A 16,689-nucleotide genomic window follows, 5' to 3' on the forward strand; every position below is an offset into this window, starting at 1 on the left:
GGCTCACCCTCGCCTCAATCGCAACCAGTTTTATAAGTACCTACAATGCAACATGCTCAGACGGTTTTCAGCCATTATCCCGCATTTTTTATCCGGCAGACTTTCAGTCCGCATACCATTATCCCGCAAGGTCATTGACCTCGCATACCATTATCCCGCATTTTTTCAAAACGCTTGTGCATTTATCATGCATGCCTTTACATCGAATTACGTTTTAAAGGCATGTATGGTAAATGCACAAGCGTTGTGAAAACCACGATGACGAGAGAGGTAAGTGGGTTTGGGTTAATTTTTTCGTGGGTTAGTGATTGTGTAGTGTAGTGTTGTGTAGTGTAGTGTTGTGTTAGTGTAGTGTACAGTTGTGGTGGTTGTTTCGTGTAGGGTCGTGCTGGGGGAAGTGTTATAGGGTTTAGGGTAGTGTTGTAGTGTTTGTGTAGTGTAGGGTCGTGCTGGGGGTAGTGTTTTAGGGTTTAGGGTAGTGTTGTAGTGTTTGTGTAGTGTAGGGTCGTGCTGGGGGTAGTGTTTTAGGGTTTAGGGTAGTGTTGTAGTGTTTGTGTAGTGTAGGGTCATGCTGGGGTGTAGGGGTTTAGGGTAGTGTTGTAGTGTTTGTGTAGTGTAGGGTCATGCTGGGGTGTAGTGGTTTAGGGTTTGGGTAGTGTTGTAGTGTAGGGTCATGCTGGGGGTAGTGTTTTAGGGTTTAGGGGGTGTAGTGGTTTAGTGTAGTATTGTAGTGTTTGTGTAGGGTCATGCTGGGGGTAGTGTATTAATGTACTGTTGTAGTGTTTGTGTAGGGAAGTAAAGTGCTTTATGGTAGTGTTGGGGGGGTCGTGCTGGGTAGTTTAAATGTCGAAAAAGGACTGTGTGTCAAAGGTGGGTGGTGCAGGGGTACTACATTAGAGTGTAGGGTAGTGTAGGGTAGGGTAGTGTACTTTTACTTACATTTACAGCTTTTACAACGAGTATACCTTTAACATGCGTTGTAAAGGCATGGTGCTAAAGGCATATTCGTTCTAAAAGTTTTCGTTCTTTTAATTTGCGGCCTAATAGTACATGCGGGATTATTTTTGCGGACTGATGGTATGCGGGCTGTTTGTCTGCGTGATAACGTCATATATTCGCTCAGACACCATATACTAAAACACTTACAGACCTCCCCAAATTCCACCCACTAGAAGGACGATTACTAATGGGAGACTTAGGAGCACACAAGATTAGACAAATATATCAAACTATAGTCACACATGGCACTACACTTGGTAAGTCACGAAGGACCTGGGTGGGCAGCATTACAGGTCTTTCAGATGATGATTGGGCAGAGGTGCTGGTAAGTCCATTGAGTCCAGCTACCTCCTGATTCACTTTAAATTCATCCACCAAGCCTATTATGCTAGGTCTCCACTCTACTGTATGGGAGTTGCCTGTATGCCTCTGATGCAATGGAGAAGACGGTACCTATTTTCATACAGTTTGAAGCAGTAGCGCTCTCCAGCCCTTCTGGCATAAGATAATGGCCTGTCTTGCAAAGGTGATGTCTTGGAGTGGAGTGGAGTGGAGAAGTGTGGCTCACTGGTTAGAAGCGGCGGCTCCTGAAGCAGAGATCGGCCCGGGACCAGGGTTTGATTCCCGACGCGGCAGGGTCTTGGTTCAATGTCCGCGGACTCGACAATTCTAGCCGAGGTGCCTACACTAACCATGGGTCCCACTCTGCAACTCTGGGCAATAGCTTGCTTAATCTCCACAACGGCCCCATCAGCGTCGGGGATGCCTGGCTTCACCTTGGAGGTGCCCAGGAGAGACCATCACATTTACAGGGAAAGCCAGGACGGGTTCCCCAGCGGTATACAGCGCCAGGACACTCCGAGATGGAGTAACAGTGCGCTTTACAAGTATACTTACCTTTACCTACCTTGGCAACTCCAGTTTGATCCCAAACAAGTGCTACTTCATAGTACAGACAAGATCGGAGGAAATCGGTATAAACAACATCTCCTATTCCTCAGGCTTACCCCTAGCCAAATGAGACATCACCCAACATTGGAAGGGATCCACTCCACCACCGCTGGGAACGTGGAAGAAAGCCATGGACAGGTGTATGGGAATGGAATTAGCGGTATTTCAAGCATGGGGTTGCCCGCAGAAGCACAAGAAAATATGGAAACAGTGGGCTGAATAAGGGTGGTATAGACTTGCCATTTGTGGAATCCCGCGAATCTTTCATCAAACAGGAAATGCAATCTAACCGACGTAGTCTCACCTAAAGCCGACACTGCTAATCAGCCCAACACTATGCTTTAACACTTGGGTGGGGCGAGGGAGGTAAGGAGTACCTAATCTGTGCCAAGTTTTACAGTGGTGTATTGTTTTTGCTCTACTCTAAACTGGTATAAAATTCGAATCAAAACCTGTTGATGTATGGGCCTTCTGGCCAATGCTGTACCATGCATAAACTTGAATAAAATGTGTAAAAAAAAAAAAAAGAAGAGACTCAACCATCTGGGGGAGGGAGTAACATGGAATTGGGGGAGCAATATGAGAAGGTAACACTGGGTCATTGAAGCCAACAGTAACTCTATGTACACTTCACTGGCCAATTGACACAATACTTGTACAAAAAGAAGCAGCAGTGAGCACTTCATCATTTTTCATGCACCAAGCATTGTGCAAACGAAACATTTACATTAGAAGATAGCAGTGGATGTTTGAGGCTAAACCTGCGCTTGGCGAGACTGCTAAGGGCAATTTGAGGTTTGATCTAAAGCAGAATGTCTGCACTGCGTATTGAGGGTTATAGTTGTGCTTGGGAAGGCAGCAGTGAACTTTTGAAGCTAAACTTAAGCACTGTGCGGCTTATTTCGGAATTTGAGGCGACACCTGTACATTGTGAGGCTGCAATAGGCACATGAGGTTATACCTGCACATAGAAACACTGCAGGGAGAACTTGAGTTTATGCCTGCACATTTCATGAGGACATGCATGCAAATTGACATGCATTGATAGACGCTTAAGGGTATATCTCTGTATGGGGCTGACTCTCCATTAAAGGCTATATCTCCACTTATGGGTTAACGAAGAACATACATGATTAAACACAAGCATTTGAGCAAATGTATTTATGTCTGCATTTCTTATTTCTGTATGGACACATGATGTTGGGTGTAGAGTCTTGACGCTTTGCTTAGGCGTTAGGCCCAATGAATGGGCATATGAGAGTTGTGTCTGGAAATTTGATGCTGCTTCTTGTCATTTGAGATCCTATGCTTAACATTCCAGAAAGTATCTGGATACCAGAAACTGCGCACGAGCATTTAAATCTGTGTCCTGGTACACAATGGATGTGACTGGGGATTGAAGCTGTAATTAAGCATACAAGGGTGTGCATTTGCATATGCTGGCTTTGCTTAACATAAGATGGCTGCATCTGAGTAGGTGATGATTATATTCCAATTAAAAAAGGGGGGTGGTGATGGACAGAGTATCTGAATTAAGCAGAACACCCCTACCCAGTCAAAAGATCAGGGCTTGATCCATCACCGTTTTTTAGCTCACTGCACCATCCCAGTTTAGAACCTGGCTACATGCAAATTAGTCTGACCCTGGCCCAGTGGACAGAGTATCTGAATTAATCAGATCACTCCTACCCAGTCAACAGATCAGGGCTTGATCCATCAGACACGAGTCCCTTGCTCACTGCACCATCAGGATTTAAGCAAGCCGGGCCGAAGACGGCTGTAATGCCAGAAACCGGTCCCCGGAAGCTTGTTTCCTTTCCAGTGAAGAATTGGCTTGGTAGTTTGGTCTGCCCTGTTCCCATGATGCACTGGGCCAGGGACAGACTAATTTGCATATAGCCAGGTTCTGAACTGGGATGGTGCAGTGAGCTAAAAAACGGTGATGGATCAAGCCCCGATCTGTTGACTGGGTAGGAGTGTTCTGATTAATTCAGATACTCTGTCCATCTCCACCCCCTTTTTGAAATATTTTGGCCACCACAAGTGTGGAAGGGTATGCTCAGACATGAGTCCCTTGCTCACTGCACCATCAGGATTCAAGCAAGCCGGGCCGAAGACGGCTGTAATGCCAGAAACCGGTCCTCGGAAGCTTGTTTCCTTTCCAGTGAAGAATTGGCTTGGTAGTTTGGTCTGCCCTGTTCCCATGATGCACTGGGCCAGGGACAGACTAATTTGCATATAGCCAGGTTCTGAACTGGGATGGTGCAGTGAGCTAAGAAACGGTGATGGATCAAGCCCTGATCTGTTGACTGGGTAGGAGTGTTCTGATTAATTCAGATACTCTGTCCATCACCACCCCCTTTTTGGATTATATTCCAAGGCATGTCATGGATACCCCTGGAATATCATACCAGTTTTCTTGTTAACTAATATAGAAAATCATTTATTTGAACTGCATTGTTATTCAATTCATTTTATTTCCATTTTCTTTAACTCCAGTGATATCCCCTCCTGTAATATCCTCATGACAACAGAGGTATAAGTGAATTTTGTGCCACCTCTGCTGCACCTGGTACTTTGGTGAATCAATGTCAATAGAAGAGAGTATAAAAAGCTTGATTTGCCTGAGTGGATGCAGATAGAAGTTTGCAGGTATCTCAATTTCTATAGCATGTGTGAAGGGAAAAGATAGTTTCAGTAGAAACCACACTGACTTCGCTTGTTCTGGTCATATTTGGGCAAAATCTATCAATTCATATTTTGGACACCCATGCTTGTTAACATTTGGTGGAGCGTTTTCAAACCATTAATCCCACATGACCTTCCTCGTCCATTTCCAGGTATTCTCATCAGACACTGCTGGGTCCCACATTGACCATGTTACACAAACGAATACTCTCTATTATCCCACAAGACTGGCACTTACATCTTTGAATGGAGTGTTACTTACCAATGGTTTTACAGGATACTTATTGAGGGATTTTCAAATTGCACTTTGTTGGGTCCTTATACTCTTCAATAGAGTCTAATTTATGGAGAGTTTTGTTGCTACACTACCGGACTACATGCTTTTCCATTCTAAAGTCAATTAAGTTTTTAAAGATACGCACAATAACAGTAGGAAACCCACACCTACATGTATATGAATGTACACGCAAGGAGCTTAGGAGGAAAAGACACTGAGACATTATTAGCTGGTTTTCTGCAGGCGGAGTCAGCGGCGGTAGCGAGGTACGTCTGTGCACTGTGCTGAGCCAAGCGGATAAGCGGGGATAGAAGATGGGGAGAAGGCGACTCCAGCTCTTCAGGACAGAAGAGGCGGCTAGTAAGAGACTGAAGTCACGGCAAAGGAGCCCTGATTTTCTGATCCTCAGTGCCTGGAGCTGCGGCGGAAGTCATCAATAGGCAATAAGATGCAGGACACCTGCAGATGCTAAGCAGACGCTGTTAAGTGTAGTGGAGCAGTGATCCTGTTTTGTAGCAGAATCTACATGGCGCATTGGTGACCCTTAGTGACTTCTGGTGTCCCCTGGTGACTTTGGTGAATTGAGGAACAGTGGTAGCCCACTTAGGGCTTTGGAGCTGGCTTGGCTGTGAGCTAGTTCCTGGGTGCTGGGGCTATATAGTTTGAGGAGGGGGCGAGGGGGGTGGGGGGGTCGCGGTTTCTCAGTGACCTGCTCTCTGACCTCTGTTTACCACCTCCGTAGTTGTCACTCCACTAGCCCAGTAGTCGAGGGCTGGTAGTGAAGAGCCCGTTGGGTAGTAAAAACTCTTTACTGACTGCTCTTTTGAACTTAAGCCCCTCAGCCCCTTTAGCCGGTTGGGAACTATTACAAGTAGCAGTACCAGTAGCAGCCACAGTGAAAGAGCTTCTCAAGATTGTTTTATGCCAAATGGTCAGCAGATCAGTCACTTAGACAGTGGTTTTCCAGGGCAACAGTGATAGTAGTTCATTTTGTTATTTTATTCCCTCACACACCCTAGTGTTGTCATGCTTCATCATTGGGACACCCTAACGCCTAGAATTAGGGTTTGGCAATAGGGTCCTAGGACCATAATATCCCGAGAGACCCTATATATCATTTTTTAATATCATTGCCAGACCCAAGAATAAAGGGACACTGGGGTCTGACAGTGATTTTTAATCTTTAGCCCCCTGGCCAAATACTATCTTACTAAGTGCTCCCTGAAATATGGTCGAGCCCACCCTAACTTCTAGGCGTTAGGGTGTCCCGATGATGAAGCATTACACCACTAGGGTGTGTGAGGGAATAAAATAACAAAAGGAATTGCTTCCTTCCCCACGCAGCAGTGGTGGTAATACTTCCGATAGGGCATACCACCTATTCCAATAAGATTCATACTGTTCCAGTTTTCCAATGAATTCTCTGACGGTGAACTAGGCAGTATAGGGAGTATCTTTTGTGATACAGTATTAACCTACGGGAGGGTGTACTCCCTTCTGAGTTCCTCTCGGCCCCTTACCAAGCAAGGGACTTCGTCCCTCGCATGGCTTTGTGTTTCATCAACAGTGAAAGAATCCATTAAAAAATCTTGGCTATGAGGCCATGGTGGAAAGCATGAAGCTGGTGCGGTGAGGGTGGTGATTTGGCATTAGAGCCTACTAGGATATGGTGCAGCCTGCGTCTTTTGGAAGATAGTCCTCTCTCTGTACTATTTAGTCCAAAGTTGTCGGCTATGTTCTTTCGATGGGTTTATGGTTAAGACAATGAGCCATTCTCCTTTCTAATTAAAAATGATCCCTAAGGTCCGTGTGCCATATCAGTCTACAAGTTGTCGACTCATTACGTAACATCTGAGAATGTCTGAGACCACCAGAGAATGGTTCCGTATTGGAGCCCAGTGCCCGGTAACTAAAAGGACAGGTAAATTGGAAGAAAACCTGAGGTCACTCAGTTTTTCTTCCCAGGAGGCTGTATCTTGTGGTCTTTCCCAGGTATGGCAGGCTTCAACTTCCTAAGTCAGAGCCTAGTGCCCAGTACCTAAAAGGGACAATAAATTAGAATAAAAACCGGAGGTCTCTTAGTTGTTCAGCAGCTGGGGGTGCGCGTGCCTGTCAGGGGACTGCATATTGTGGTCTTCCCTTTGGTGCTGTAGGCCCCAACCACTTGTGCCCAGTAGAAGATGACATTGAAAAGAATTGCAATCTGGTTGCATAAATGCTTCACATTTTCCCTTGAAGTAAAAAAAAAAAATCAATCTCCTGTAATAAAAGATCTCTGATGCATCCCTTTAAGTCTTACCCATCAATTTCAGACTACTTAATCAGGGCCAATAAAGAAGACATAGAAGTCACAAGTCCCTCTCTAGTCTTGGTTAGCCCTCTAGGCCGATTAAATTAAAATCTGAAAATGTGTCTTGGATAAGAGCATGTCATTGATGGTCAATGGTCAAGAAAGTGGTAGGGATGCGCTCTCTTCTGTTTGCGACTAACATCCTCTGGTAAGGAGGAGAATGAGGAGGAGCAGGAGGAGAAGATGTGGGGAATGAAAATCTCCCACTGTTTCGGACTCACTGGCACAAGGAAAAGACCCTGTGGCAGCAGCGGTGCGTCCATTAGGGCGCTGGGGCGTTGACCCACAAGCTGCGCTCGACTCTCCTGAGCAAGTCATTAAGAGAGGTTCAGCTGCTCCCTCAGCAGCTCAGAGTCTGACTGTCTGAAGGGGGTAGTCAGAGCCGCCAGCATGTTGACGTGACTCCGGCCAGCGTCATGCTGAATGACATGACTCAGCAGGCCAGGGAGTGGCGCAGAGACCACTGCAGGCAGCAGCACAAGTGCGCATGTTGGGTTTAGATCGGAGAATTTTTCCAACAAGCCCAGTCATGCGCACTAGTGTTTGCTCTGGTTGGCAGCTGCGCATTAGGAGAGCGAGGGTTGATCAACGCTGCAGCCCTCGGTCTCCTAATGGCTGGCGAGTATGCCTGCTAAGCCTATCCTGGCGCTGGGGGAGAGAGAGAGGCGTACTGCGTGTCGGAGAGCTCGAGAGAAGAGTGGGATTCTAGTTGCTGACCAGGACAGGAGGACCATGCTGGTGTGACCGGCTGCAGGAGAATTACCCACGATGGAGTCCAGGGAGCTGAGCATTGGTAAGTGACGGGCTCCTACATCCCATTCCGAGTGGAATCATTCACTATGATGTGCTGTAGTTTTGGGGAAGCGTGTCAAGTTATGCCACTCATTTAACATGGCAGTTCCTCTGCACAAAGCACCTCCATCTTGGACTGCGAGTTTGAATGTGTGTCCCAACGTTGAGAGGCCCACCTACGCATCAATCATTCATTTGAAGAAAGCACCCTATTCTTGAACTGACATTCCCAGAACTCTCAAAGCTCCTCTGTTATGAATTTCGGTGTGCTGAAATCAGGTATTGACATGAGGTCTTTTCATTCATTCTCCTCATCTCAGTCCAGATGGGAGGTCAAGCAACTAATTTTTCTGGTTCTATAATTCAACACTTCTAACTCTGCAGGTCACAAGGTACAGTGACAAGGTACCACGGGAACGCGTGGAGAAAGCTTCCAGAGTGTGTTTGTTATATTGACAAGGAAGTTAAAGAAGGCTGTGTGTCTGCAAGTGATTTGTTTGGCACTGCAATCGCTGACGAGGACTCGCCATTTTTATTGCCATCTGTCCCAGGCCTGCTTAGTCAAGTGATAGGGACTGCGATTTTAACAGCTGTGTTTTCGCTTTTTTTGAATTTTGGATTTTGTTACTGTTGCAGTGTCATTGGAATGTGTGCCAACGCATCTCCCTCCCTTCTTCATGATGCCCAATGTGTGCTGCTGGGCCGAGCGTGGTACGCATGGGGAAGTTAACTATGTTGGAATTTCAAGTGAGATAACTGTGCATTTGTGTGACTGAGGTGCAGCTGGGTGGTTCGTATGCTAGTGGTGGTGGCAGACTGGATGCCTGGGTGAGAAGGCTATGTCTAGCAGACAGTTGTGTCGGATGTACAAACACAAGCTGTGTTAGCTGAGGTACGTGTGCGAGCGAGAGACTACTGTTTGGCAAATTGTCTGTCTCGCAGTCCTTCCTGATGGTGGTGTGCGGAGCACAAGAGGTTGGGTGAAGAGAATGCGTGTGTAGGCAGCGACCATGCCTAGTCAGGACTGAATGCGTGGACAAGAACGACCTTGGAGGTGTGTGCGCGAACAGGTGTCTGTGGGTATGCTAGATAGCTCCAGGTCTAGATTACTTGTACAAGAAAGAGTGATGGACGGATGCATGTGTGAGTGAGCATGTGGTAGGCAAAAGAATGTTGGATTGTTATCGTGCATCTGCTGGGTTGAGTGTGCGCACATGTGTGCATATTATGGCGAGCGAATATTTGGATGGAAAAGTTTAAGGCTAGGAAGTGCTAGTTGCTGGGCAGAGTGTTAAATGTGATGCATGTCTAAGGACAAGACGTTTCCAATGCCAAGTGAGCAGTGATTGTGTGTGTGGATAAGTGTGCCATGCACAGCATGGATAAGGAGTCCTGGGTGACAAAGCTGCACTGGAACAGAGTTTATGTTCACACTTCATACAGAAGTGTGAGTTTTTAGGGTCGAACCATTGGGTGAAGGGTGCTTGGAAGTGAACTCGATAAGAAATATGAAGCTCTTAAGATTGACAGTGTTTTACTGTAATCTGAACATTTATTATTGGCTTATTCAAATCTAATAAAGTTAATTTAATGATGCCAGTGTGTTAGTGCTCAGGGGCAAGTTTAGTGTGCCTTGAGACTAACCTAATGTTGTAGTTAGCACACAAGGAGAGAGAAAAGTGGGGCTTGTGCTCAAGGTATGGCCAATGGGCAGATGTTGCATTTGCACAGGTAAGTATCAGCAGAGGCCTGTTTTTCAAACAAGTGGGAGCCTCCTCTCCCTTCCTTTCTCTCTCTCTCTCTCTCTCTCTCTCTCTGTTGCTTCTCTCTCGTCTCCCTCCCTCTTCCATTCTTCCTCCTTCTTCCCCTCGCACATCATCGTCTGGCCCTTGCTTTATTAACCTTCCTCAAACTTGTTTGAAAATGCACTATTTGCCCACTCTTTTTTCAAAACTTTCTCTGGGGGAGAACCCCTCCCCCCGAACCCTCCTTATGGCAGTCAGCCTCGCTCACCACGTTCACTCATCACAGAGCGCTCATCCTGAACTTTTACACCTCACCACTTTCAAATGTCACTAGCCGTCACTACCCTGTGGGGAGTCCCTGGGTGAGTGCCTCCACAAGACCACCTATCCAACAAGAGGTGGTTCAATCCGATTTAAGTAAGGTGGAGGACTTAACATTGCCAGACGTAGAACTGGTCATGAGAAATCTGCTGGAGATGGAGTTTTTTTTTAGTTTTTTTAAGTCTCCCGATGCAGCTGAAAGTGTAGGGCTGGGGCTATTTCCTCAAACCCTGAATATTAGGCCCTCTTTGCGCATCTTATATAGCAGCACTTCTTCTTTGGGGGACTCTATGGATTGTGAAATATTAATTTCGCCTACTTTACAGTGGACGTCAGAACCCCCTAATCCTGATAGGGAAAGGGTTCCCCAGAGGTGCTATTTTGTATTGAGAAAGTCCTTTCCTTTATTGTATTACTTCTGGAAAAATCAGTGTCAAACTCAGATCATGTACTGGACATACTGTCTGCAAAACAACAGGGGATAAAAACCTCAACACTTCTGGAACTGCTAGCTTGCACCCACAAAATGTTAAATCACTGAAATCAGTCATGACTGATTCTTAAATGTGAAGTCAACGATGTTGGTATTAAAGTGGGTAAACCCAGCACAGTACAAGGTTCCCAGAGTATGGCAGTCTCTAACAACCCTAATTTAATGAATAAGCAGGTATACTGCCTAAAAACATTATTTGAGGAGACCAGGTGAGAGGTGTTGTCAGAGCCGGGTTGGTGGAGTGGTTTGCAGTTTTTAAGAAATGACTAAAATCAATTGATGCTGTAACACCTTCAGCTAGATCAATGGATGCTCTTGATCTATTGAAGGACGAGCAAAGTGCGGAGTGTAATCTAAAAGGACCCACAGGTAGCAAGAAAAAGAATGGGAGATGTAAGAAGAAAAGGCATATTGTGAAACAGAAGGAGAAACAACTAAGATTTGAGAATGAGTCAGCTGTGGATAATCCCAAGCCAACATCATCATTGTTTTTTCCAGCTGTTCTGGCCAGCATTCCAATACAGTCAAAATCCACCTGCCAAGCCGGAAGAAGTCGCGGCTAAAATCCCTGTTGGCATCCAAATAAACTAAAGTCCAATTCCAAAAAAGGGTCAGTACTACATAATGCTTTATGGTGTTCAAGAAATTCCCAGCCAGGAACTTGGGTTAATGTGAAAGGCCCAGATTCCATAAATATTGATTATGATAAACTAGCAAATACTGATGAGGCTAATAAAGTACAGTTGGAACATATGAATGTTCAATGTGGAGATTTCTCTACGCAAAGGGTCCTTTTAGAGGATAATAATAACATGGTTTCTCATACATCGGCCACTACCCTCCGTGGTGCATCAGCTTGGAAAAACACAAGGCTTTCATGTCCATTAAATCATGGGGAAAACACCTTTAATCCATGAGCCAAATGTCCTGTTCCTGGGAATGACCTGTGCAATTCAAATAGTGGCTATCTGGGCCCCAAGCTGAAGATGAACAAGTTGAACTTTGTTATATTGTTTGGCCATGAAATGTATCCCTTCAAGAAGTTTGATCTTGTATTCTCTTTGGCATTGAAATCAGTGAAAAGTAGTGATATTGTAAATGTGTGCATAAATTCATCAGCCTCTGTGCCCAGTTCAATAACTACCTTTGGGTCAGTGATTATTGTAAATCTAATAACGCAGAACTGTGATTACTTCTTTAGCCGAAGTATTGATGTAATCCTTGTAGTGTAAAGAGTAGGGTTAGATTTCAATATGACTAGGGTGTCCGGTGAGAATAAGAACAGTGAATTGGTGACGATTGGCCAGATAATGCCATACTGCCAGGAAACCCTGAGAATGTTATTGTATCAAAACAGCAGATGAGTTATCCAATAGGAGTTGGTGGTAGCAAACCTGAATAGGGAACATTCTAAATACAACAGCCTGAGTTGTGGCGGGAATTCCCTTGGAACAATCACATCATGGAATTTGGCAGGCATGGGTCATCATGGAGTAAAATTGAATTTTCTAACGTATTTTAATCCAGCAATTGTATACCTGCAGGAAACCTGGGCATCCTCCGAGTTCACATATGAAAATTATTTTGTCTGCTTGCAAGTCAAAACTGGTCACCAAAGGGCATGCTGGTGGGGGAATTGCAACCTTGCTAAAGAACACTACCAATTGAAATCAATATTTGTTTGTTCATACTGCTAAATTAAGCCTGTTTTTAAAACTAGCTATAAATGAAGGTTTAGGAGGTACCTCTTTTTTGTTAGCTAACAAATGTGTCTCTCCTGGAAAAATGTATTGTCATCTGGGATACTTAATCTTTATCTGTATCCATGATATTAGTGTGTCGGAAGATTGCCCTAAGGTAATAACTGTAGGTGACCTAAATGCAAAAGTCTCTAATCCGGCATCCCGGTCGTTTGCAAATTTGGAAAAGTCAGACATTTGGTCTATCCCCGAGGTACTGCTACTCACTAAGAGCAGGACGAATAGGCTTTTTTTTATTGCTGGACTCCCTCAAAATCAATTAATTTGTGTTCTTGAATGGGCGAATCCTAAAGGAAATGCACGTATCATTTTCTTTTCATTCCTCTCATGATCAGTCCTTGATTGATTATAGGATTGTCGCCTATCAGATGAATGGGGCATGCTCTAACTTAAATGTGCAGTCATATCTTTCGAGTGATCATTTTATCTTGAGTATACATGTGGAACTATCGCTGCAGGATTCAAAGCTATGTAACCACTTGAGGTGATGTAGCCTATAATAAAACAAATATGCACATCTTCTGGGACTCTAGCAGTATAATGGCTCTAGGTTTAAAACTTTCAGAGGTTATCAATGGTACAGAGGAAAGGGAATGCTGGGATAATCCAGTATGCTTATGAAATTGTTCCTCAGTTTGTGGAATAAAGGCAACATTTCCATGTTACCCAGAAAAGTTAATCAGGACTTGAAGGCAGAAAATCAGGAAATAAACCAGCTGGTAAAGAAACTATGTGTGTCCTTCTCCATCCCCAGACAAGGTGAAATTTAAAGACTTAACAGAAGAGAACTTGACTAAAGGCCCTAGTTCGGAGAAGGGAATTTGATGAAAAATTGATTAAACTAAGAGACACCACGGCTTCAAACGATCTTAGAACGCATTGGCGATTAGACGCTCAGTATTGAGATTACAAAAATAAATACAAGTAATTTCCATCTCTGAAGCTGATTGGACAACTATATTTCCAATCTTTATGCCAGCAATCTCAGTCCTAGAGGCCCTCTGTATCTTACAGTAGATGCAATACTGTTCGATTTGTATGGGCCCCCCACACCTCAGAAGATCATCTGGCGCAATGGGCCCTGAGGAAATCCCAATCATTAGACAAAATGATACACTCTGCACAACTTCTTTGTGTCCATTATTTGAATGCTTTTATCTCTCAGGAAGCACCCCCCACCCCCATCTTACAAAGGTAGTATTATTGTGCCACTATACAAAAATGTCCCAGAGCCCTCTCCTGCAAGTTATAGGCAAATAGTGTTGCTAGATGCAGTGGGCAAACTGTTGGCTAAAAGTACAATTATTTCACCTTCAACAATGGGTAACTGAAAAGAACATCATTCCCCCACAACGGGCTGGATGTAGGAAGAATTGTAGTACATTAGATAGCTTAGCAATACCATAAGCAAAATAAAAGAGTACCCCCAGTCACTTGAAATATCGGTCTATACAGACTCTGACACCTCAATGGCATTTGAAAGAGTTGGTCGTCAGATACTGTGGAGAAAGCAGTTCCGTCAGGGTATGCCATCACATTTGTTGAGGCTAGTTATAGGCTAGTTATAGCTATCACCCGTCAACCTGGAGTCAAGAACGATCAGGTGGAAATCAGGGATTATCCCAAAAAGGTCTGACGCATAATGGCCTGAAACAAGGCTGCCTATTGGCGCCTTTGTTGTTTTCCTTATATATTAATGATATCCCGTCCTATGTTGGTCTTCAGAGGTGTCTTGGAGCACAGGAACAGTATGCAGAGGAACATTACTTAAATAAACATTTCCAAAAGTAAGATTCTACCTTTCAGGAAGAAGGGCTCTAGACTGGGGAGAACATTAACCAGTTTCTGGCACATGGAAAAATGGAGAAGGTGGAATTATATGTCTATTCAGGTTAAATCGTCTCTCATAATTGTGGTGAATACGACCATCTAAAACATTGTTCGAGTAAGGATATATTGCAAGCTATGCTAGTAATAGAATATACAAAATATTTTAGAGAAAAATGTCCTTCTTCCTGATGTTTGGGAGGTGATGGATATGCGGTATTAGACCTTCTTCAATGTGACCGAAGGCCGCACCTTGCGTCAGATTTGCAATCTGAATCCCATGGCTCCCTCATGCCTCCTACGACTGGAGTTTGGACTATTATCAACTTTTGTTACAGCACTAGAGGTAGTTTTGAGGTGGGGGATGGGTAGAAAAGCAGGGTCAGTATGTGCGGCTTTAAGGTATGAAATGTTCATTTTAAGAAAAGAAAAGAGAGCATTCTCTGTTACTTTTCAAAAGCCAGGGAATGTTCTGGCACAGATCATGCTAGGGGTTGTCCTATGACCAGATTTTTTTTTTTAAAGCTACCTAAAAAAACGTATATTACAAAGTAAGTTTAAACTGGGACATTTTGTTATGCAGCATCATGAGACAAGTGTAGTTTTACAAGAAAGCGGTTTATGGGGAAAAATCTTATCTTACTTGGAATATCACTTATGCGATTCGGAAAACGATTTTAATATTGAGATTAAGGGCCATATGTATCAAGGCCAAATGGGTTCGCAAACGCCGAAATTCGCAGAATTTCGGCGTTTGCGAACCCATTTTTGCAAAATGGTATGTATGAAAGTATTTGGGTGCAAAATAAGGAATCGCAAAATTTGCCATTCCTTATTTTGCGATTGCAGTTAAGGAATCGCAAATTTTGCGATTCCTTTAATGCAATGTATGATGCAAATAAAATTCCAAAATGCCCTTAAGGAATCGCAAATTACCACCAACTTGTAGTTGGTGGTAATTTGCGATTTCTTTTACAAATGCACTTTATGCAATTTGTAAAGATGCCATGTGACGCTCATACATGCCCTTAGGGCATGTATGAGCGCCATATGCGCACACATGTCATTTTCAGGGGTGCAGCAGGGTGTTCTTGAGACACCCCTGCACCCTTGAAATTATTCTCAATTTGCGATTAGCAAATTGCGAATCGCAAATTGAGAATAATTTCACATTCATTTCTATGGGCCTCCTGGCCCATAGAAATGAATGGGAAATTATTCCTTACTTGCGATTAGCAATTTGCTAATCGCAATTAAGGAATTTTAAGGAATCACTAAAAAAAAGCGATTTTCTACATACATACCATTTTACGATTTCTAAATAGCGATTCCTTAATATTCGCAAAAGGGTATGTTGATACATATGGCCCTTTATGTGTTACCCCTGCAAATAGTAACAGGCATCTGGGACATTGTGCCTAAGGGAGAGAAAATTTGTGCTGTGTAATCTCCATATACAAGATTTAAATCATCTCATTTTTGCATGTCCCTCCTTGAACTCTGCATGTTGTCACTTTTTTTCATACCGGTGTTTTTAAACTACGATGCACAATCAGCGCATGAGGTTCGCCAATGCTGGTGCTCTCCTTTTCCGTAAATGGCATGTGCCAAAATGTTTAACTTTTTTTATTTTGTATGATCGGTCTGGAATTTCTTTGAAGCCGTGCATGTTGTAGATTTTATATCGTTCTTATGTGGACCTCCCTCAGAGCTCCGAAAAATAAAACAAATAATTGAATTGGTGGAGTGTAATGCAGTGGGGCAGGGGACCTGGTGGCTCATCACAAAGTGTTGTTGGGCTAAAAGCCTTTCCACACCAGGCCCGCCAGTTAATACAATCTACCAATCGAATACAACGGAAATATTAACTGGAAAATGCCTCAGTAAATCAAAACGAATATTAGGGTGAGTAGATCCTATCTCAGTCTTCAAAGAAAAGAAGGTATGCAAAAATGGGCACAACTTGCTATTGCAACCAAAAATGTGCAAAATGAGCTTGGGGCCATTTGGGAAGGTATAGGAGGTCCCAGTCCTATCCATTTTGCTTCTGTCACGTGCATACATAACATCTCACAAATTTATATTTAAAAAGTACTCTGTAACAGACAAAGGTATTCTTAGACCAATAAAGGAACATGCCCAGCAAGCGTGTTCCTTTACGTATTCTGCACCATAAAAAAATACAATCCAGACCCAAGTTAAACTCTGGCATATACAAATCCTTGCATATGGCATACTTTAATATAACTAACTCTGGACCAAAATCAATAGGATGATTACTTGTCGGATTTTGGCAGGCAAAGGAAACATTACAGACCACATTATTGATTAAGATGAACTATGAGAAAAAGAGAATATCTCACCTGTCTTCTGGCCAGATGCACTGGTAGACATTCCTCGCTTGCTGTTGGGAGAGAGAGAGCTTGTAGCATGCAGCACTACATCTAAAATACATTTATAGTGATATACACTAAGTTTTACAGTAG

General features: G+C 43.7%; 1 protein-coding gene across 1 annotated transcript in view; it reads right to left on the reverse strand.

The window, feature by feature from the left end:
- LOC144800615 (vitamin D3 hydroxylase-associated protein-like) overlaps nt 1–16,689 on the reverse strand; it is a 465,511-nt gene that overhangs the window by 180,994 nt on the left and 267,828 nt on the right. The window contains exon 6 of the mRNA XM_078671693.1: nt 16,567–16,607. Coding sequence (XP_078527819.1) covers nt 16,567–16,607 — 41 coding nt within the window. The remainder of the gene's footprint in view (nt 1–16,566; nt 16,608–16,689) is intronic.

The sequence above is a fragment of the Lissotriton helveticus genome, chromosome 1_2 (assembly GCF_964261635.1).
Source record: "Lissotriton helveticus chromosome 1_2, aLisHel1.1, whole genome shotgun sequence".
In the NCBI taxonomy this organism is placed as follows: domain Eukaryota; kingdom Metazoa; phylum Chordata; class Amphibia; order Caudata; family Salamandridae; genus Lissotriton; species Lissotriton helveticus.